The sequence below is a fragment of the Eurypyga helias genome, unplaced genomic scaffold (assembly GCF_000690775.1).
Source record: "Eurypyga helias isolate BGI_N326 unplaced genomic scaffold, ASM69077v1 scaffold49153, whole genome shotgun sequence".
NCBI classification, from domain to species: domain Eukaryota; kingdom Metazoa; phylum Chordata; class Aves; order Eurypygiformes; family Eurypygidae; genus Eurypyga; species Eurypyga helias.
This window is the reverse complement of record NW_010244097.1, coordinates 2,776-25,744: the sequence shown is the minus strand read 5'-3', so window position 1 is coordinate 25,744 and position 22,969 is coordinate 2,776. Positions and strand designations below refer to the sequence as shown.

Sequence of the window (22,969 nt, the reverse complement as noted above, 5' to 3'; positions counted from 1 at the left end):
AAGATCTGAGGGAGGGGAGAAGGTAGGGAGGGAAGCAAACAGTGAGAGAGGAAGGAGGAAAGAGCATAAGGAAAGGCATGATTAACAACCTGCAATGCTGAGCAGCATAAGGGATGCAATCTGAGTACACGATTCAGTTACATGGTATGTTTAGTTCTAATCCACTATTTTCTGCTGCTGCTGAGCAGCTGATAGTAAAGTGAGGATGACAGGAGGAAGATTTGTTCCACTGCCTCTGGGCCACTGATCTAACAGAAATATCCCCCCTCTGGGAGAAGTCACTCCATAAAGTTGCTTTTAGTGCAGCTTACAAAGATGACCCTCACCTTCATCCAAAACTCACATTAATCAGACTTCTCCTCTTGATCAGCTAGACTATAAATGAGCATGCCTGCTTTATGCTCATGCCAAAACACGTGTAACAAGAATATGGAAATCCTGCTGAGCAAAAAAGGTTCCAGAATGTTTCCTTGTATGATAATGGGAACATAGCAGTCCTCAAAGCAGATTAAATTCCCTTTGATGTGAACAATATGCATAAAGAAATAGCTGCTTCGTCTTCCTGAAACCATCAAGGCATTCTACAAGAAACCACAAGCTATAGCAAATAAAGAACTGCATCTGATATAATTATTTTGGAATCATATTTATATGGCTTGTGGGTTCACTGCAAGAAGAAAATAATTTGTCGGGTCAGATGAAGGCTACAGGAAAAAAATAAAAATTGCTCCCCCTTTACTCAACTGCAGTGGAGAGAGGCTTGCTTTAGAAAGCCAGACAGAATTTTCCATGAAAACTTCACAAGAAAACCAAAATTCTCATCCTCCTTAATTCAATATATGCTGATGTAACAGTTCATTTTTACCCTTGTGTGGGACTTCTTGCAATTTTTAAGCACTTTCAAAAAATAAACTTCACCATAACATATCTTCCCAAACCTGGCTGTTCCCTCTATTTTTCACAGAGGTTTGTTCCAGCTCCTAATTTTGTTTGCATCTCACACCCACATTCCAGCCCAGTCCTAGAAAGATTCACTTGACTAGTAGTTGAAATCAATAGCAATTCATAGAAGCTGCCAGGGCTTCACTTTAGGGTAATTGATTACTGTGGTCCTGCTGAGGCTCTACACTTTTAATATAAGCATTTGTCTGAGTGGTTTCCTCTGTCAGTCATTTAGTGCACAGTATTTTCATTACAAAGAGGGAACTGTGATGCTTACAAATCAAGCTCAACCCGTTTTACACTTCCTACGTGGTGGTTATATCATTCCTATAGCATACGCAAGCTGAGGGAATTAATTCCAAATGGTTACAGTTTTCTTCCAGGTTGCATACATCAGGGGAGCGGGGACAGAATCAGGCCTCAGTATGCTTGATACCATCATGATGTGATTACGTCAATAATCTTATGAAAGTAAGAAACAAGCCCTAACTTTTAAATAACCACTCATTCCTTTCTTCTCATTGTGTTTTCATTGCTGAATGACAATTCTACAGTAGGCATGTCATGACAGTAAGGACACCATTGCATAGGGACCAGCTTCTGAGTCTCTGTCTTTCAGACCTGTTGTCCAAGAGTCAAGGGTTGCTGGAACGGATTGTCAATAGGTTAATGGATTTGGCCTTTTCTTCAAATTCCAGTGTTTTACCTTAGGCAGAGAGATGACCCAGTATTTATATTCTAAGTACTCCTAATAGCCACAGTGTCAATGCTTTTCATCGCACAGCACTCACTCACTGCTCCGCTAAAAGCATGTACTGCATGGGTTTTATTAAAAGCCCAGCGAGTTGCAATTACATTGTCTGCACCATTTAATTCTTCTGAACCACAAACGCAGAAACTGCTGCATAAGTGTGTGCTCCTTCAAGCTGTCTTGGACCTAATACTGCTAAAGTAAGGTATTGATGGATAACCTGAAAATTACTTAGTAGTACAATGTCAGCCCAATTCCATTTTTAATTCCATGGTCTTCAGATTCTTCAGAGATCATACTGGAGTTGGAACTGTGGAAAAGTCTCACACCAGTGGTGATTTGCTGAAAAAAATAAATGGCTTCATTTTGCTTTGCAATAAAATATTTCCATCAAAGGTGTTTAGATGGTGACATTATGATAGTACAAAGGCTTCTGACAGCTTTTTTTCTGTATTTTTCCTCATACCAGGATTATGAGATACAGAAAGGGTAAAAACTGCTATGGGGCCTGTTAGCTCTATATGGTAGGCCGAGACATAGACAATTATGTTGGGTGCTGTGCAATCACGAAGGAAAGAGATTGCTCGTAATATAAAGAACAAGGATAAAGTGCATACAAATAAGAGAGTAAGAAACATTAACACAGTTCTGTGGAATTCTGAGGTTTCTAAACTCAAGGATTACAGCCTAAGTTAGATGAAAAAGTTGCAAAGGAAGTTGTTAATTGAAGAAGAAAGGTCATGGTCGTAGCAAAGAAGCTGCAGTAGCACTAAAAGTTCTAGCTACTCAGCTTGAACCAGACACAAAAGAGAATTTGGCTGTGTTAGGTAAATAAGAGGTATAAAACCTAAGCTACTGTTGACCTTATATAGGCTAATATATTCAGTACATCCTCCTATCGGTAGTACACATCTCTACAGTGTCGATAATAAGGAGGTCTACGTGCTGGAGTGGTGCTCCTTGGCAATGGCCTCACATTTATGCTCAGCATATAACTATCAGTTCACCATGGACCGTCCTTCCTCACAATCTAGTATCTAAAGCTTCAGCCAGATTCTTGCCTAATTTAGCTCTCTGCTTCTATCTTCTAACACCTTAAAACTTACAAAACACGAGGAGCAGAGAGTTGAATTTTCAGATCCTTTAGATGCATTTAGGAACCACAATGTGAAGGGCTTAACTGGCTGCTGATAGGAACCAGAGTCCCTCAGGACTAAGGGACTAAAAGATTTGTTCAGGGAAAAACAGGAAGCCATGGATGGAACCTAAATACCAAACTTCTGAACCAAAGCTGAAACTCCTGCACTTCCCCTCTCACGTTCCATTCAGAACTGGAGGTACTTGGCAAGAAACCAAAAGTAATGTTAGGAAACATTTCCCATTCATTAAGTTCAAAGCAAAAAAGAGTCAGTGTCAATGTTTTACAGATAATGAAACTGAGGCATGAAGTGGCAAAGACTTGGCAAAGGTCATTTTAAGGGCCAGAAGGAGCAATAGTTCTGGATGCTGTCCCTTCACTATCCACAGTATACCAGGCATGTGAGTATTCACTTAGGTTTTTTTCTCGGTTAGTTGGTTCTGAGAGGTTCTTTTGTTATTATTACATTTGTCTTTTTGAAATTTCCCCCAGAACGCAGGCCAGTCTAACAACTCATTCAGAATTTGAGAGATTTCGTGCTGTTCTTTGTCATATCAGAACCGCATTCCTACTATCTTGGTAGAGTAAAAACAGAAAGCAGCAAGAAAGACATAAGCTTCCAATAGCCAAGCATTCCTTGGAAAATGAACCAACATATTTTAAATGTACATAGACAAATTTTGGGAAATTGATTTTACTGCCACACATTCGGTAAAAGACACAGACTTTGCTGTACATGAGTTGAAAAAAACTAAGTCCAATATATATATGAGAAACTGCATATGGAGTAGCTGCAATATGAGAATTTGCATTGAAAGCAGAAAATTGTAGAAGAGCACTGCTAGGAAAGAGAGTACTAAAAATGGCACAAGTCACATCCAAACTTTCTCATAGATAGGCCTGTTCATATACATGGCAACCATAAATTCACTTAGAGAATAATGAATTTAGAAGTAGATACTGGAAATGTTTAATTTATTTAAGAACTGAACTTTTGTCTTGGTGGTTTTTTTAGAACAGAACGCCTGCTTTTTCATCTGTAGACACAATCACATGCTTGCTTGAGTGACAACCATATGCACATTCAAATTTTAAAAAGCAAAGAAATCATTATCTGCATATACACAGCTGACCGCAGAATTAAGTGGATGAGTCCACAGAAGACAACCTGCCTTTGTAAATGCACATCTGCATTTTTCTGTGTACAGTACTCACTCGCTGAGAGACTGCAAAGTCAAACTTAGGTGATATATACATATTTGCATATTAATTATTATTAGACTGAAACAATTGTGGGATGCTTATCATTACATTTGGAACATAAATACCAAAAAAGCCTCAGGTACATATAAATTATTAATAGAAGAGACATATTAACTCACCTACATCAGCTTCTCTCAGGCAGTACTATGCAGTATGGTAAGTGGCACCATGTATCACATGGTGTCACCTCGCAAGGGTTCCAAGGGAAGAGTGCATCTTTGATACAGTAAGACAAGAACAAATTATAAACTAAAGCAATATCATCTCATTGTTCATAAAACTGCTTTCCTGAAATCAATGAGACGTCAAAAGAGAACTCAGAGTAACCTACTTTGCTGAATCCAGTCCCTGGTAGTACAGACAAATACAACATATATAACTTCCTAAACTCTGTTTTAAAAGTAGCCAGGGACTGTTTCCCACATAACCTGGAAAAAAGAGATAAATTGTCATTTGGGGTTTTTTTAAATGAATAGTCTATGGACTAATAGCTAATACCATCAAGAAACTTCTTCTTGATAATTATTAAAATCCTATGCAGCTGAGGAAGATCTGCCTATTAAGACGCAGACACAGAACTTCCAGCTGGAGGGTATAGACTCTTCAGAGTATTTTGGTGGGGATTTTTCTTTATATGCAATTTATTCTTCCATATACCTTTCAGAAACCCCCAACGCAGCAGTATTTGTATGCCAGTAGAGTAGAATAATTCTGTATTTTAACTGAAATTACAATTCCAGTCACAAAGGACTAATTTTTGCAGAATTTAGCTAGCTAGAAGTGTCTTCTACAGCATAATGCTCTCCCCTTCCTTGCATGTTTGTTATGGAAGTAGTCAAATAAAACTATCTTCAAAAATACCCAGATACTTATGAAAAATAGGTACCTGCAAATATTAATAAAGGCTTACAGTCTACATTAATAGTGATATTTCTGACTGCAACTAACTTCGCACTGCCAAGAAATCCCTGAACATGAGCAATGTGAAAATGAAAATGAGGAACAGATTCAGTTCATGAGAAACTCCATAGTAAAAGCTTTCCAAATCATCTATATTAAATTACACAAGACACCCGATGAAAACCTTTTGGCAAGACTTATTAACTACTTGCTTAACTTACGTGAAAGGATTTACAAAAAAGGGCATCAGCTTGGTCTCTAGTCACTGCAAAGAAATATGGATTCCAGGAGTTTGAAACACCAAGACTATCCTCCAAGGCAAAGGGTGTCAATATTCACAGCTGTATGCCTGTTTGCTTCATGTGCTTTCAAAACACTGATTCCAGACAAGTCACACAGCCTGTAGTCAGTATATAATCAGTCAAAATAGACGTATCCAACTTCGGTGTTGGAACTTTGTTAAAGTTAGTATTGCCTTTATTTACAGAGCATTCTGATTAAAAAGGCCCTAAAAGTGACCTCCCTTAAGTATTGCAAATTCACATGCAATCACACTAATAAAGTGCAGTCCTTGCCAGCGTGTATTATGACAACAGAAATGAGAGAAATGTCTACATTAATGAGAAGTACCTTGGCTACTCCAATAGTGAGAACAGGTTCCATGGTCTCAGGTGTTAAGGACTCAGAACACAGAGGTACAGACTGCAAGCCTTACAATACCTGAGATGATCATGTGAGCTTTTTTCTGACATCTCTGTTCTTGCATGGAATTGTCTTCAAACTAACGGATTTTAGCCAATGAGCAAAGCAAGTTGCATTTTATTCTTCTTTATGTTAATACTCTGCAAAAGACTCTGCTTTGCAAGGTTAATTTCAAGTCCAAACTCACATGGGAACGAGAATAATTAGACTCATTTAAGAGAATTCTCCCCTCTGGCAGAGCTGATTAAATTATTTATACATTATCTTTTCGTATAATTGAACCTAGAACTGTGTAAATGGTTTTTTGGTCTAACTTCCAATAAATTTGTAATACATGTTTTTCAAGTTGGATACACCACCTGCACCTGTGACAACAGAGAATGGCTCATTTTTAAAATGCTTCAATGAGGAATTAATCCAGAGGGAAACAGAAGCATGCAATTAAAAACCTTCCACAATGACACCGTACTGATCAACACTCATCAACTGAAGCAATAAAATCAGTAGGACAATAAATTTTGGACTGAATCCTGCTACCCATTTCCACAGGAATAACTTCATTGACTGCAGACACACTACACTAAAATAGGAGTGCTATGTAGCTGAGTATCAGCTTCATGATGTGATCCTTTACCTGTAATTTAATATTCCTTTCTACAGTGCCCAAGTCACTCTTTGCTAAGGATCTCAGTTTTGCGATAATATCTGAAAATTCTAATGGAATAAACCACTAGGGTGAAAAAGGAAGTCTGGTTGGTGATGCCTTCACTTAAGCTCTAAGTGTTCTTTCTTTTTTCGATAGCATTAAGTTTAAGAAAGCTTGAGATAATGATCTTTTGAAGGACATTCCTGGCACAAAATAGTAAGTTCTTTGCTACAGTCCCAAATACATTGAGAGAAATTGGCTCTATGGAGATCTATGAAAAGACATCTTTGCACCTATTGTAAAATTCTAAGCATCTTCTATAGTTGCATTGCCTAGATCCCTCCACATGAATACAGTGAAATTCCAGTTGTGTTCTTCAGTGTACTATTAAATGAGTTCTGAAATGGCTTTTACAGGCTCAGGATTTCACACTATTTTTTATCACATGCTGCAATTCCAGTCAATTTTCTTTTCCTTTTTGCAATTCACTATACAGTTTTAAAAACCATGAGTATTTTAACGCCTCTGGCTATGTTTTTCCTTACCTCTGCAGGAACGAAATAATAGGCATGGGTCTCTATTTCGGGACAACTGCATTAGGGAAGACAGAGGGTTATATGAAGAAACCCACTGAAAGGATAATGTAATCGCATACTTATTCATTCAAGTTGTGTATGGACAGGAGTGATAAGTAAAAAATTATGTATTCTGATTAACAAATTAATATTTTTATTAAACAATAAATCTGCAGTGCAGTAATTATCCCAAGGCTATAACTATGCTCAAATCACCTTAAATTAACTTCTTCAAAAGCAAATCCAGAAAAAGAAAAGACTGGTCTTTGCCAAGAATGCAAAGGCCTCAGCTATAATTAGTTTTTCACAGCCAGACTCAACTCTTCCAATTTATTTATTTTTGGAGGACAGCTAGACAGGGAGTATTTCCATAGCACTACCCCATGCCCTGAAAACACAGATATCTGACACTCCAGCCATGTATTGTTTGCTTTTGCTGCAATGCACATTTCAGCTGTCTGGCAGCAGGGTCTCAGACAGTCATTCAATGCTAAAATACTGTTTAGCTGTCTCTGATATCGCCCCTTTGGCTCTCAGACATGCTCTGTCATCCAATTCTCTCTGACCAGCTGATAGTCAAATTCCTGAGATAGGAGTCAATTTAAGATGATGAGAATAGTTAAAAAGCAATGGTCTCTGACAAGGATCATAAAGTATCCCCTGGCAAGAAATAAAAGCAAACAAAAGTCTTGAAAGACCACTTCTGCAAATTTACTCAGGTTTTCAGAGCTCCCTAAATCAGGATATAAAGTCTCCTAGAAGATGCTGAGACTTCTCTATTTCTTGAAAACAAATAATCCGTAAGATCCTTACAGTCCCTACTCACACAGCTTTACTGGCTATAATTATTATCAATTATCAATTATTTGAATTGCAGCAGTTTGTTATAAAGACTGCAATTTGCACAAAAGAGCACATAAACACATGACTCTTCCTGCTCTGAAAAGCATAAAAACTGTACTCAAGATATTCTTCAATAGATAACAACCACATCAGAAATCATGTCCAAACTGGGTGCAATTTTACCTCAACAGAAGTAGAACCACTAATTCGATGCCTGCTGTAGAAGCTGTACCTATGTTAGTGTCTACAAGACAAAGTCATTTAGGTGATCCTAGAAATGCAGCTCCTCCTTGGCACTGTGCACTAAGGACACACAGGAATTTTCTTACAAATGAGTCTGTTGAGAGTTCATGAAAGGCACCATTTACTATCAGGATTCTACACACTACAGGGAAGATGACAACTTATGGTAACACATACTTACCTATTTAGTAATTTTATTCCTCAATTGACACTAAAAACATTTCTTGTGTGATTTTAATAAAAGAATCCCTACTGCATTCTTCCTAATGGGCAGCAAAAACAGACATCTACAACTTTCCCAGCTACCATATTCCTAAAATCCTCATTCTGGTGCTCACATGAGGTATTTTGTTTAAAGCTTAAAATTCTTTATGCCACGTTTGACTACAGTGGTTACAAAAACAGGTGCCTGATGCATTGTTTAATTACACTCCCATGGAGTCAGCGTGGTCCCCAGTCTAAAGTCAGAGAATTCTCACCTCCTTTTATATTCTTCTTAATTATTATTTATCTAGTATTACACATCCAATTAGGGTGGACCCTTACAGAATCTAAAACAGTTTAAAGAAAAATCAGGCTTTATCTGATCACTGAGATCTCATAATACTGCTTAACAGCTCCATTAAAGTGATGATTGGTTTTATTCTGTTAAGAGCTGTCTTTCTCCAGTTTAATGTATATTAAAATATTCCTTTTTACAGTGCATACACAATTTTGATACTGGAACTCTGCCTAGCTTTGCTTGTATACATAGGTAAGGTGTGGTATCTAGTTAATACTGTAACATTAAGTGATTACTGTATTTTGTTTAAATCATCACCGTTTGAGGCTTAATGTTACAAGCATCATATAAAGTAAATGGAAATTGATGCATTAAAAAAAATGAGAGTCCAAAATGCATTTCGCTATATCTTTTTTGTCTCCAAAAATACTGATTCAATTTACTTTAATTTTTACATTGTCTAACAAAGGTTCAGTCACCTTTCCACCTCTTGGCTCTCCTAGAATGATGCACAAACTTGATATTTGGAAGTTCAAGATATTGTAAACCCACCTGTCTACAGATCTGTGTCTCAATTTCCAGTGGGGTTTATTTCAGAAACCATTAATTTTGAATTCACAATAAGGAAGTCTTCCCAACAGCTGAAGAAATCAGTGGTTTTTTATTTTCCTGCAATCAAAGACTTATTTCTTAATAAGCCTACCAAGAGGAAAGTAAGAGGAGACTATCAGAATTTGCAAGGCTCAGCACTTTAGACAAGAAATAATGGATATGTACTTCTCCTTGACAGTAGCAAAGTATTTAATTGTGTTAAAATATGTCAAGCACTTCAGTGATACAGAGGAGGGAAGTTCTCTATCATGACCAGTTTACAGTGTAACTGATGGCAGATAAGAAATGACAATGCAGCACAGGACCTAACAATTAAGTACTGACACTTGGTGTGAACTTCATGAATTCACAAGTTTGATGCAACAGGGTTTACTTTTTCATTTTTATCCTCTTTCCTTTCCATACTGTTCTTCCCCGTAGCTTTGCAAGATCGGGCACTGGAACCCTTAGTCAGCATTTCTGGTAGTTTACCTCAAATGAGAGTACGATTCAATATTTATCAAAATGCACAGAAAACCTCTAGTTGGCAGGAAGTACTCAGATGTGAGTTAGGAGTCAAAAATGTTTATTTTTACTACTGTCAAGAAGGCCAGTATTCCCCTGCTGAAAAAAGTGGAGACTAAAGAGTGCATTACATCGATCCAGAATCTAATCAGCTTGTTGAAAATAGTCTTTTTTCCCAAACAAAGCAAGCATTTCTCAGTAGTTACACTTCAAAAGAGCTCATCACCAAACCATGAAAACATGGTACATAGTACCGCTATAATCTTCTTCTAACCTACAGACTTGATTTTAGCTTTGCAGACATCTTCATTCTCCTTTAAATGAGAGAGAGACAGAGACAACGCATGTGGCAGAAGGAGAGACTCCGGAAAGTGAAGAATAAAAGAACAGAAACCTGAGGAAAAGCTACTCAAAGGTTGCCAGTAGCAACTCAGCTAGAATACGATTCCATGGTATAATATATACCTTTTAAATACTTGATTCAGATAAGCAGAATCTTTCTTGATAGAACGTGAAGTGCTGAAATGTATCACACAGAGCTCTCAAGAGAAGAGAAATTAAGTCTGCCATCCCCCCGAACAGAAAGTGTATGCTTGAGGAAAACACTGCTGCTGGGGGGGGTGGCAGCAGGTTCTCACACTGCAAAGGCATTTTTTCAAGAGCGCAGAAAAAGCATCCTTGCGCACACAGCTTGTGCACAGTCATCGTGGCTGAGGAATTTTTATAGAAACAACCTTACCTCACTCAAGGGCATAAGCTTGCCAGCTTACAGCTCCACAAGTGCCAAGAGAATACTGCAGATTTGCTTTCAGTTTGGCATGCAGATGCTTAGCACTGAGGCACGTAACAGGAATTCAGTAGGGTTAGCTATCTTCCCCAGCCTGGGGGCTGCTCCCAGAGCACTATATATGCCCTATATATGCACTTCATTCAGGTGCACAATAGGCTGCCACAGGCTTGGTCTCCATCGATGTATCATGTAATTTTGGCTTTTCTATTTCTTTTTTTGTTGTTGTTTACTTCAGTAAATTAATTTTCCCAAGACAGGATGCCTAACGATCTGACTATCCATGATATGCTTCAAATACCGGAATACATTAGACTATAAGAAGGCCCTATGGTGATCTGCTAATTAGCTTAACCCTTTTGGGACACGGAAGAAGGAATTTTTTATTAAAACAGGATAACCCTGGACTATATTGATCTGACTGAGCAATGAGTATTTTAGTCAAGATGAGTCTCAAGATGAGTACATGCTGGAAACGGTGATGTTGTTTCCATAGCAATGCCATGACAGCCTCTAGAGTGAAATAGTGTGCTACCAGGAAATGGAGTTCAAGTGCTATGAGCTACATAGTTCTGTGAGCAATCCAAATACAGTCTCATAAAGAATATTTAGTACAGCTAGATAGTCCAAAGATTGCTGCTGATATGAAGTAAGCCTTATCATTATGCTTCCAGCAGTCCTGTTTTCTCCTTCACCACACCCAAGATGACCTATCCAAAGGCTTAAGCGATGGGCAACATTGCTAAGCCATTTCAGACCAAACATTAACAAAAACAGCAACCTTTACTCACTTCTTGTCTAGTAAAGAATATTACCCATAATTAAGGACACTGATTCTTATTCTCTGTATTGCAACCAAACACATTAAACGTTTTAGGGAAGAAAAGCCTCATATGTGCAATTATTTCTCAGCTGACCTTCCCCCTTCCCCTTCTCTCACCTCCTCCTCTCCCTTGCCTCCTCCTGCGCAAACAATACTCCACAAATCTGCTTGCAAGTGCGAAGCAATGTACAGAAGTCTTGCATATTCCTCATGAAAATGTACACAGCCATAGCATACAACTCACTTGTCTGCTTTTTCCCCCAGTTAATGTCTATGCTAATAGAACAGCAAACCAGAAAACCACTAACTGTATTTTATTTGCCTAAGGCTTTACCTAAGGCAAATATTCTGGTCAAAATCCACAGAGCTGATGTAAAATATTTTCCAAAGGAGACAGAAAGAGAATTAATTTAAGATCCGCATTGCTTTGTCTCTTCATTTTCAAAGAAATGAACAATTCTCAGTGATTTGTAAAACTGCTGATATAATGGTTATAACCCAATTGTTCTCAAATAAAATTCTATCAGACAAAGTACTTCACTTGAAAAACACCCTAGCACACCACTGCTAACCCAGTCTTTCTCCAGCGTTTCCCATGCAATTTGTAAAGATGTTCAAACATGAGCTGAAGGTCCAGAAACTCTACCACTGCATTTGTTTCTGTCATTGTCACAACCAGCCTCTTGGGTAAACAGATTGTAGTTCATTACATGTAGCAGTGCTGCCTCTGAGGGAAAGCAGAAAGACAAATACACATCACTGCCAGATCCCTTATTAACAAATGCCACTTCAAACCAAAATGTTTTCTATTTTTTGTTGTAAACGTGTATTTCATCGAATCAAGCCTTCCATGTAAAAAAGCAAGATACTTCATTTCCATTCTGCATCTAGCAAAAAGATGTGAAGCAAGCATTTTTAAAACCGCCCAAGCCTCCTCCTGCCTGTCCCCCTAAGTGTGTTGTGGAAGGCACCAAGCCCAGCAACATTCATTTATAATTTAAACTGCTTGCTTGGGAGAATTCTTTCATATTAATATGTCTCATTCCAGTTGCAACTGGCATACCCAATGTTTTTACCAGAGGCTTTTCTACTACCAGGAGAGTTTTATGTAACTTGGTTTTCTGTAGGACAGAAATGCAGTTTCTTTATGAGACAGATGTTTGAATCTAGTGGAAAATGTGCCCCTGCAATTTTACAAGGACTTACAGGGCTCTATATGGACAAAAATATACCCATGGAAAGACTGATCCAAGTTTAAACTTACTCATCACCTTCTTCCAGTTATTGTGGACTCCCAGTTAATCCTCCAATATGAGCAACATTCTAACTATCTCACCTTCTTTCAGAACACCTATCTCAACCTTTCTGTTTATCAAAGAATTAAGTAAAAGTAATCTGCCTGACAATCTAATTTGGACAAGTGAGTACAGCTATGGCTTCTATTGTCTGAAACAGAAGTGGATACAGCCTAACTTGGGTCTACTCTCCTGAATACATACTGGTATACAGCCACAAAAGATAATCTGCTGCCACCTTGGACAGTTTAGCAGTTTTCCCCTGGCACGAATCACCCCTTTACCTAGTGTTCTCACCTATTGCTGCCTAAACTCTCTGATCACAGTCTTCGCAGATGTTCATTCATGGGTATCTAAAAGATGCAGCAGTATCTGTGACCCAATCCAGGATATAAATCCAGTTATCCCAAAGTCATCCACATAAGTATTCCAAAGCCACTGTCTCAGATAGAGGAAAACTCTTCACTTCCCTCACATCACCACTCTTAGAACATAATCAGAAATTGAGCATGCTACTAGAAATTGTATCATGTTTTAAAAGTTAAACCACTGATTAAATCAGAAACTCTAAACACTTTTTATCAGTAAATATTCAGTGACAGGAGTGTGCCAATGCTTGAAACAGAGTCCACACAGCTGACACCTAATATAGCAGTTGAACGTTTAGGAGTAGAAGCATCCTAAACAGTTACTCAATCTTCAATAATTTTGCTATCCATGCTGTTCCATGAAGATATATGGTAGTAGTTATAATTGTAAGATTAAGTCTGGTTTTCAGCTCTTTCCTAGTATATTGCTAGAATTTCAAACATTGTTGGAGGCCAACTGCTTCTAAAGCCTGCATACAAGTGTCTTCATACACGTGTATTCATACAGGGGGCAAATTAAATGTTGTTAACCAGAGCTATGAAATTTACAGCTTTCATAAGCAATTTCTTTACATTTTCTGCCTCAAATTCCTCATCCACAAAATAGACTAAATTCATCTCTCTACCAGCCTACCATCTTTGTTGAGGATAAACTGACCAACATATATAAGGGATGTGAAGACAAAAAGCTCTGCATAAATTATAAGAATTATTTTACACTATTGCGTTAACAATACTTCTATTCTGACTGTATCAATAATCCCACAGCAAGCCTTTTCTTTTCAAGGATTTACACACATTTGGGGTTTAAAAGTTCATTTGGGGCTAATATTTATGTCAGGAAGCTCTTAGCGTGGCAAATGACTTGATAAAAACTCATGGTGCCCTCACAAACTATAATAACTATTTATTTGGGATTCTTTTAAAAACTTGTCAGAAACGTTTCTCTTGGCAATCCATAGTTTGTAAAACAACTTTTAACTCAACAAAATGGATTGCCAAGAGCAAAGACTTATCTTGCATAAGTATTCTGGAATGCGATCTGGTTATCATACACAGGCACACAGATTGCTGTGCTTGGTCTGACTCACTGCTCTGCTTTAGAAGAGAGGATACACAGTACAGAATACACAGTAGCCACGTATAAAAGTGTGCAGGACAGAGACAGGACTGGAGAGTGAAGCTACAGTGAGGAGGACACTGTCAGGAGCCCCACTGCTACTCCAGTTAGGCATGCTGGCAAACAATTTTCCCACTCTGTTCTCTCTTACTAAGGAACAGAAGTACAGTTACTTGGATACTGAAGGCAGACATAGCTGGATTTTGAAGAACCACATATAAATCAGTCCTATATAAACAGTCATATTAAGGAGGGCACCATTTACCTTGCTTAATCTAGACAGGTGAAAGACAGAAGAATACGAGTTTGGAAACAAATTGGGCAGATATTCCTACAATCCCCAGGGCAAAGACACCTGTCACTTGATCCTGCATAAGCACATTAAGAGTAGTTTGATTTAATGAAAAAGTTTTCAGTTACAATAATAAAGCACAGGTTAAGGTCCACAGGCAATCTGGCCTATGAAGGAAGAAACATAAACAATCACCAGAGACAGGGAGAACACCCCGCCACACTGATGCTTTCTTTCAGGAATTTGCTCCCAGCAGGACAACTTTGCTTTGACATCTAATAGTCCCTCACACAAATCCACGAAGACATACTCCTCTAACTACTTTTGAAACATTTAAAAAATCACCAAAGGAATACAACATCATGAGCTGGTCTCATACCCTATTTCTCTTCTTACTGCTCCCTTTTATGTTCTGCAAAACGCAGAGAATCACATTTATTGGCTGCATTTTCTTTCGCTTCTCCTCCCAGCTACCCTCTTGCAGTGCAAAGGGCTGTCTCAGACATGACTGCAAGAACCCCACAACAGCAGCTTTCAGGATGATGCCAGCACAGCAATGGCTGTATGACGCACAGACACAACTCACCCAGAGCAGCTAAGCCTTACCCCAAACCGTGCATATCTCAGACATTAGGGTTCTGGGACCACAATGATGGAGAATATGGGGCATGGTTAGGGTAAGGACTGACCTTTCAGCAAAACAAGGTGGAGCAGCTCAGTGCGAAATGCCTTCAGGAAATACAGTATAGAGTATTCTAGTCAGGTGGATAGTTACCACTGAGCTGGCACCAACTTCCTATTTACCTGTCATTAACCAACTCCAAGACTGTTATTTTTCACATAAAATTCCCTGATTTTTGCAACTTCTTAGCTGTCTTTTATGATTTCTAAGCATCTTCTGTTACAAATACTGCAGGGTTCTGCTAAGTAAAGGTGTATTTTAAAATCAGCAGAAAATTATTTTAAAACAGCTCTCTTAAGCCCCACTAATACCATCAACACTGAACAAAGAACCACAGTAAAGGATACTGAAGCTCCTATCCGTGATTGCTAAATGCCAGAGGTTAATCCTGAGATCATCCGCTGACATGTATGTCTCACAGTCACTGTTGACGGATATTGAGTTGACATGATAGGTGTGACCATTAGCAAAGATTCTCCGGGGAGTGACTTCTACCATCAAATCCATAGGTTTCAATACAGGCACCTGCCAAAAAAACAAAATACAAACCAGAAAAGGAATAAGATTTTAAACAATTTTTTGCTAGGATGATGAGAGTTTCAATGGCGAGCAAGCATTTAAAGACTCCAACATTATCAAACTTCTCAATAGTGTATGCAAGCTGAAATTCTCTGCCAGGGAGGAAGGGAGAGACAGGAGAGCCATGGATGGCCAGGCAGGGCAATGGAAGGCCTGGACTGTGGAAAAGGAGGCACTGGCAGCTTCCACAGAACAGGCCAGTCCTGCAGCAGGAGCTACTGTCGCACAGACGCAGGAGGCTCTGGCTCTGATAAGCAGTCGAGTCCTAGTATTCTGCTTTTGCTGAAGTTTGCTGTTAGTTGTGAATCACTTACAGTTTTTCTGTTGCTACTTGATGTCTCTCTTTCAAATAAGTCAAGTGGTGAAAAGGTTATAATCTCAGCAAAATCAGGATAATCAAAATCTTGGAAAACAAAGCTGATGTGTATTAACACACCGTACATACACACATAGTCCTGACAAGCCAAGACCACAAACTATCACTCATCACTGTGCCCTCATTATTTCCCCATGTGTCACTTCAGTGTCATATTTCAATAAGTAGACACTGTCAATTTATTCCTTATTGGTAAAGCATTAAACATTAAGGCTGTGGTCCATGATTGGGACTATTCGATGTTGGGGACGTGTATTAGAAACAATCTATCATATGTCAATCCATAAGATCATTTAAAGAGGAACACAGAGAGTTAAAGTTTTGAGTTTAGCTTGCCCCAGAAGGAACAAAACAATAGTTCGCTCAGCCTTTGAATTCTTAGACTATAAGCCATCTGGAATGGGTTTTTTTGCCTAATCATACAGAATAGATAAATATTTCATTATGTAGTCATCTTTACACTTTGGAGCCTTTTTTCGCAGTAGACAATATTAGCTTGCTTTGGAGGTGGGGGTTGTTTGTTTGTTTTTAATAATAAACAAACACTAGCATTTATACAACACAGCCTTCCCGTTCTAACCTTCAGCCACCTCCTTTGCCAAAACACCTGGAGTGAATTCAGCCATTAAAGTCTGAGAGCAAAAATCCATTATATTATCACACACTTTTATCTGAGTTCCATGACTGCATCTGTTCAGCAGTTCAGAACCTCACATTCACTGGAGCAGAGACTATTGCAAATCACACTTCAGACAGGAGATAATTCTTTTATACTACTGAAATAAAGATGAGACTGAATTTTGGTGTATTGTCCTTAACTCAGTTGCTCTGAATGAGGCAAGAACACTGTATAACATTAATTATAAGTAGAATGCTTCCGACACACTTGCCAGAAGAAATCTGTGTGAAAGCACATTGAGTCATGCTGAGAGAATTTTATCAGGAAGAATAAAACTGACAAACTCTCTAAACCTATCAGTGTTGGTCACTATATTGTAAAGCTTTTGTGACTTGAAAACGTGTGACAGATTCATAGACCATTATCAGTCAGCTAAAACTTCAATGAGAATAACCATATATAAGCTTAGCACTGGTACACATTTAAATCTTCTACTGAGTTAGCGCTCCCATGACTACCTTCTACGTACTGAAACAACCGGATTTTGGACAAAGACAACAGCTTACCTGCAGTGATGTTACTGTAGAAAGATCTTTAAGTTTTCCTTCTTCATCTTTTAAGTTGTACCCCTCTGGTCTCTTATCTCTTTCAGTAATTTTCCATAACTTGATTGTTTTATCTTTAAAGAAAAGACAAACAACTGTCAGCACAGAATTCTGAACTTGGTTACTCGCCTTTCACAATATATTCCTTAAAGAAGTTTCTATACCTTGGTTCACAAAAGTCCCATGCTGAAACATTCTGGGTCACTTAATTTTGCACATCCAGAAAATATTGCTGACAGAAAAAATACTCATCAGGCACATCCCATACCTTCAAAGAGAGTCAGAGGTTCCTGTCAGCTGACAGACCATGGAGAGCACATGCTGCTCTTGTATCCAACTTGGTCATTTGCCGGTGGAACAGACCAAAGCGACCCAATGCTCACTACTGAAGCTCAGTTTGACAATTTGACTTTGGAAGGAAATAATCTTGATATTAAAGCCAGTTTGCTAGGTTACTTATAAACAGCACAAGAAGAGCATAGAGTAGAGAGACAGACCAATGATACCTGCCTAGCCCACTTGGGAATGGGCAGTGGGGTATTGGTGTAACACCAGGAGCTTCAACAAAGGAAAGGTTTTGTGAAAAATGAGACATTTCTCCCTCCTAAGGGGAAGCAGCTGAGGAATAACTGAGGGAAAAGACAAATCCAATCCTGAGAGAATTGTGTTGTAAAGGCAAGAGGGAGGAGTGGGGGAAAAAACATATTAATCTTACATGGAATGGAATTAAATCTAAATTCTCCCTTTTTCACGACGGGTGAAGCATATGATGATAGAATAGGGATGCCTCTCATTTAGCAAAAAGCCTCTGAAGCCAACAAATAGAAGTTTTAAACACTTCAGATGGACTTTGTCCTTGGTTTTGTAGTAGCTGAAGGTGCAGATTTCCCTAACATTGATCGTCCACTCCCACTCTGCTTGTGCACCCAACCTGCCAACCCTAACGCTCACTAGCCTGAAAAATCAATGCCAGCTCTTCTGAAAAACATCTGTCCCCGAGCTTCTAACAGTTGTTTCGTTCATCTGTTCATGGAGCAGCCAAAGCCTTTCCAAACCTTCTGCACTTCAGTTGCCACTACAGCTTTCATTAACCTCAGTACCTGCATAATTTCTGATTTTATCCTACTTTCTTCCTTTATCCTTCCTTCCCTAGGTACATAGCAGAGCATAATTCTTTCCCCAGCGTGGCTGATCCAAATACTTCTTTCAAATGCTAGTACAAATCATTTTGAAGGCAGGATATACAAATATATGAATTGCTTTGGGTTTCTATAGCAACTTTAATTTTGACTGGTTTTGTTTCAAAATCAATCCCTCCACTTCTCTGAGTGTATTTAGTACTGTGCATCTCCTAACGATATTGATATGCTAATGTCCAAGCAACAGAAATATTACAATTGATCGATCTACAGAACAAGAACTTTGTTCAATCTGCAACTAAAAAGCTCAATTTAAATATTCAATACATTTCATTTGTATCATTCATGTTAATTAATTACTAAAAATACATATAGGCCATGTCATGCTCTTGGGATTTTTATTATATGTAAACATTTCCTGCTTATCTATTCTAAAATTTATAAATACAGCGACTGTAAAATGAATTATAAGAAAAAAGACTAACAATTTTCCATTGTTGGACTTGACTGCTATTGATAAACCTATGCCTTTCCTAAGTGAAAACTATTTTTTTAGCAGTTAAGAGTATCACCTGTGTGGATTTTCTTCTCCATCATCTGCCTCTGGACTTTAAAAACTCCCTCGAAATCTAAGCATGCTTATATTTTGCAAAATATAGAAACATCTATGTAAGGTTCAGTATTCATTCAGTCTCAAGGGTGTTGTGACGTTTAAATTAATTAATGTCTAGTAAGCAGTCTGAAATCCTCAGATGAAAGGATCTGTATGGGCCAAATTCTGATCTACCCACTGTAGTTCACATCGAATGGCCCCACTATATTCTGGTACAAAAGATAGCAATGAATGCTAATAATTTATTATTATACTACAAAATCAGTTCAGTTTACAGCGCAAACCAGAAATTTGCTAACCACAAGCACTGCAAATCCACAGTGGGATTCAAAAGCCTTGGTGGTTTCCTTCTGTCTCCATTAATTAAGACACTGCAGTCAAAGCTTAGCTGATGAGTTCTTGGAAATGAGTGAACTGGAAAGGAACCAAGATCCCCTCTGAGAGAGGTGACCTGTGCAGAAGCAGCCTCAGACAAAAGTCCTCCTTAGAAAGACAGAAACAGATTTGGGCACATGCAGACCTGTCAGGTCTCATATATAGAGGGTGAGATTTAGACAGACTCCCCTCATGTTCTCTAAGACAGGGAAGTTACTTCCAGCAAATCCAACAGGCACTGCCCACCTGTGTCTCAGAAAGAAAGGATGCTGTTTCACAGTTCTCGTTTTTCTGACCAAAACTGTGTTTCTGCAACCTGCCCAATATAACCATATATGACAGGTAATGCCTTCATTCCATACAAGTTAGGGAAAATAGAATAAATAAATAAATAAATAAATAAATAATATTGTAAATGAATAATAAATTATATTAGCCCTTTGTATAGACATAGAAGTGATATACATTGTCAGTGACTTCCCACAGATAACCTGTGAGACAGTGAGGAATAATACAAGATGGGTCTTCTGTATCCTGAAGGTAAAATTTTGTTTAAGAATTATGCCAAGAGGTGAATCTTCAGACTTCAGCCCTGCTGAAGGAATCCTCCCTGGCACACAAAAACGTTTTGGAATTGAAAGCCAAATCTGAAGGCTATGCTAGTGGCACCACTTCTGTTCTCCTCACCATAAAGAGATCTGCTAGGATGCCCCAGAATTCAGGCAGGTGAAAAACAGGAGCCGAAGTATTTTGCCAGGTCCTAGGCTTGCTCAGTGCTGGCTGCAACTGGATTAACCCACGGCAACACTAAGACTGATTATTCCTTCCTTTCTCCCCTCCCCACGTTAATATCAACCAGAAAACTGCTATAAAGGTCTATTAGTCCAACTGCAAAAGCAGTGCATCTGAGGACACGGCTGCATTTTTCAGTGTTTCCAAAAACAAACTTTAAAATGAAAGGGGAGAGGTTTACGTTTAATAAACTGCTTTTGTATCATGTGCTTGGAAAATGCCATTCTTATTTAAAACTAACTGAAGTAGAAGGGATATTTTGACAATAGGAGAAGGGCAGAAGTAAACTCCCAAATTTAATATTAGCTGACTAATCACTGAATTAGCACAAATACCTAGCTATAAAAGATATGGTTCATCTTAACTATTCCAACAGTATCCCTCAAAAAGTCAAAAGAACGCTTTTAGGAAAACAGACTGCAAAACTTCAAATAACTTGCTGTCTATTGTGAATTAATGTTTATTGGATAAATTTTAACTAGGAGTAATGACTTAGCCCTACAGCGTCAATTCCCAAAGGTGAGGTGTCACTACTTGTCTATCAGCAATTCCCAATTGTGCTCGAAATTCTACAAGAAAAATTCTTTTCTGATTACTATGAGATCTAAGATTCAAAATCAGGTATTTTTGCCTCATGCACCACCAGCAGTCAAAAAGGTTGTGGGTGTCCAAATGTTTCCTAAATTACACCTGTGCACGTTAGATTCCATTCATTTCTTCCCCCATGTCACATCTGCATATCCCCTCTTAGCAATAATACTGCATTTTTTAATCAATAGGCCTTAAGCGTCTTAGAAAGATGAGTCAGTATCAATATCCTATTACTATTCCCACTGACTTGCAAAGATTTGTGTAACTCTTTAGAACTTAAATAAACCATTCTGATGATAACGAATGAAAAGAAAAAGAAATTCATCTCTCTCACCTACATTCATTCATACATCTACAAAGAAGAACATTTATGATAAATACAGTAGACAAAATTCTAAATCCCCAGTGAAACACAGCTGCTGAGGAAGGTGATACCTTTGTCACAAGTTTATTTCAGGATAGAACTGCACGTTAATAGCAAAAGTGGATAGCTCTCTCAATGTCCATGGGATATCGATAGGAAAAACCCCATGACTATGAATATAATACATAAATAACAGATATCAGAGTAAGAATGACAGTCCTGGCAAACTCTGCAAGAGGAAATTACTAGAACAGTAGATTAAAATGAACCAATATATACAGTCAGCACTAAAATGCACAAGAGCAAAATGCTGCTATCTCCTATATACTCTCATCTAACTTACCATTTGTTGATAAAAGTGAGTGAGCTGCATTTTGCTGTGGTAACCACTTGATCTTGTTTATTTTTTCTTCTATCTCCAAACTCTTCAAATAATCGAATTCAGGTTCATGGCTCTGGAAAGTGCTGTAAACATTGTATTCCCCCTGATTGTAAGGCTCATTTTTACTCTATGGAGAATAAGAACGACAAAACCATGTGGTTTATGATGGCAATATATCTCCATCTCTTAGGAAAGGTGCATAAGCAGCCTTATAAATATAAAAATATTGGAAGTGTCATTTAATTTCTCATTTAAAAGATGATATTAACAGATTTGTTTCTGCAGGAATGAAATTTCCTGTAAGTATTGAAGCAACATTTAATAAAAGGCAAAATTTTTGAGGAAATGTCAGTTATTCAGGAAAGGTTTCTACAAAAGATACTGCAGATGAACTGAATTTAAAAGTGAAACATAAAGGTATCACAGCAAAGGCATTGTTTTGAATGGAATGGTTCCATCAAACAGGCAAAAGCTATTAAAACAATGTAGAAGTAAACCAAGACTGACTTTCTTTTTTCTTAGCTCAGAATTTTGGAGCTCTGAAGCATTTTTGTTTGGGTCAGCAAACTTCCGAGTAAAAGATCCTTACCCGCTTTCACTTCCTCTCTGAAGAGGTGACATTCCTTTTTACTGAATCTTGAGATCGTAAACAAGTTTGTTAGTTAGATCCGATAAAAGTATAAAAAATGAAGCCAGGTTTTAGCAAGCTATTAAGGACTACATTGGTAACTCACATACCTCAGGCTCCCTTTGGAATATAACAACCCGACCCCCCTTGTCACCAGTAGCCAGCAATTCTCCAGTGTGGTTGAACTCAACTGTAGAAATAATATCAGCTGGAGGGAAAAAGAGAAAAAAGGCCAATTTTAGACTGCTACTACAACACAAAGCCATTAGAAATATCAAGCACTCCCTCCACCAAAAAAAAAAAAAAAAAAAGAGAAAATGTAACAAATGAGGGATTTGAAGGAATACAGATGAATTCAACAGCAAATCACTAATACAAACAGGCTGCATGCCATCACAATCTGAGGTTGCTACACAATGAAACAAGTGCAAACGTAACGGGGCAAATTTGTGTTTCCAGCACATCTGCAGTTTTGGAATGGACGAGATCTCTGGAGATATGCTTCAAGTAGAGCCATCTCAGGCTGCTACAAAGCTTTTATCGGTACTGGAGATAGCAACAGCATTGGCCTCCTGCTATTTCCTCTAGCAAGGACCAACGTAACATCTCAGTCCCATTGTGTGGATTATTTTCTCTTCACCCTTTATAAGGGTTTTAATATAACACCCTAGCATGAGTTTTCACATGTATGTGTTTTAGCTAAGAGTGCAAAAGCAAACTACACGTAACCTGCCCTACCACAGAGGAATGAAGGAGAAACCAGAACTGCTCACTGTGCAACGCAGGCAAGAGCCCATTCAAATCCTCATTTTCAGTAAATCATTTCAGCACCATAAAAATGTGTCATCACAAGATAAAAAGATCGCAGTCTCTTCTTTTTCTAATTTGCAGCAACTGCCTTTCCCTAAGCAACTGCAT

General features: G+C 38.2%; 1 protein-coding gene across 1 annotated transcript in view; it reads right to left on the bottom strand.

The window, feature by feature from the left end:
- LOC104508102 (serine/threonine-protein phosphatase 2A 55 kDa regulatory subunit B gamma isoform-like) overlaps positions 1-22,259 on the bottom strand; it is a gene marked incomplete at its 5' end in the record, with an annotated part of 44,953 nt that extends 22,694 nt beyond the window's left edge. Inside the window, 4 exon segments of the mRNA XM_010149611.1 lie at positions 15,336-15,513; positions 17,129-17,241; positions 21,385-21,550; positions 22,162-22,259. Of these exon segments, the coding sequence (XP_010147913.1) occupies positions 15,336-15,513; positions 17,129-17,241; positions 21,385-21,550; positions 22,162-22,259 (555 nt within the window).
- Positions 22,260-22,969: the final 710 nt, after the last annotated feature.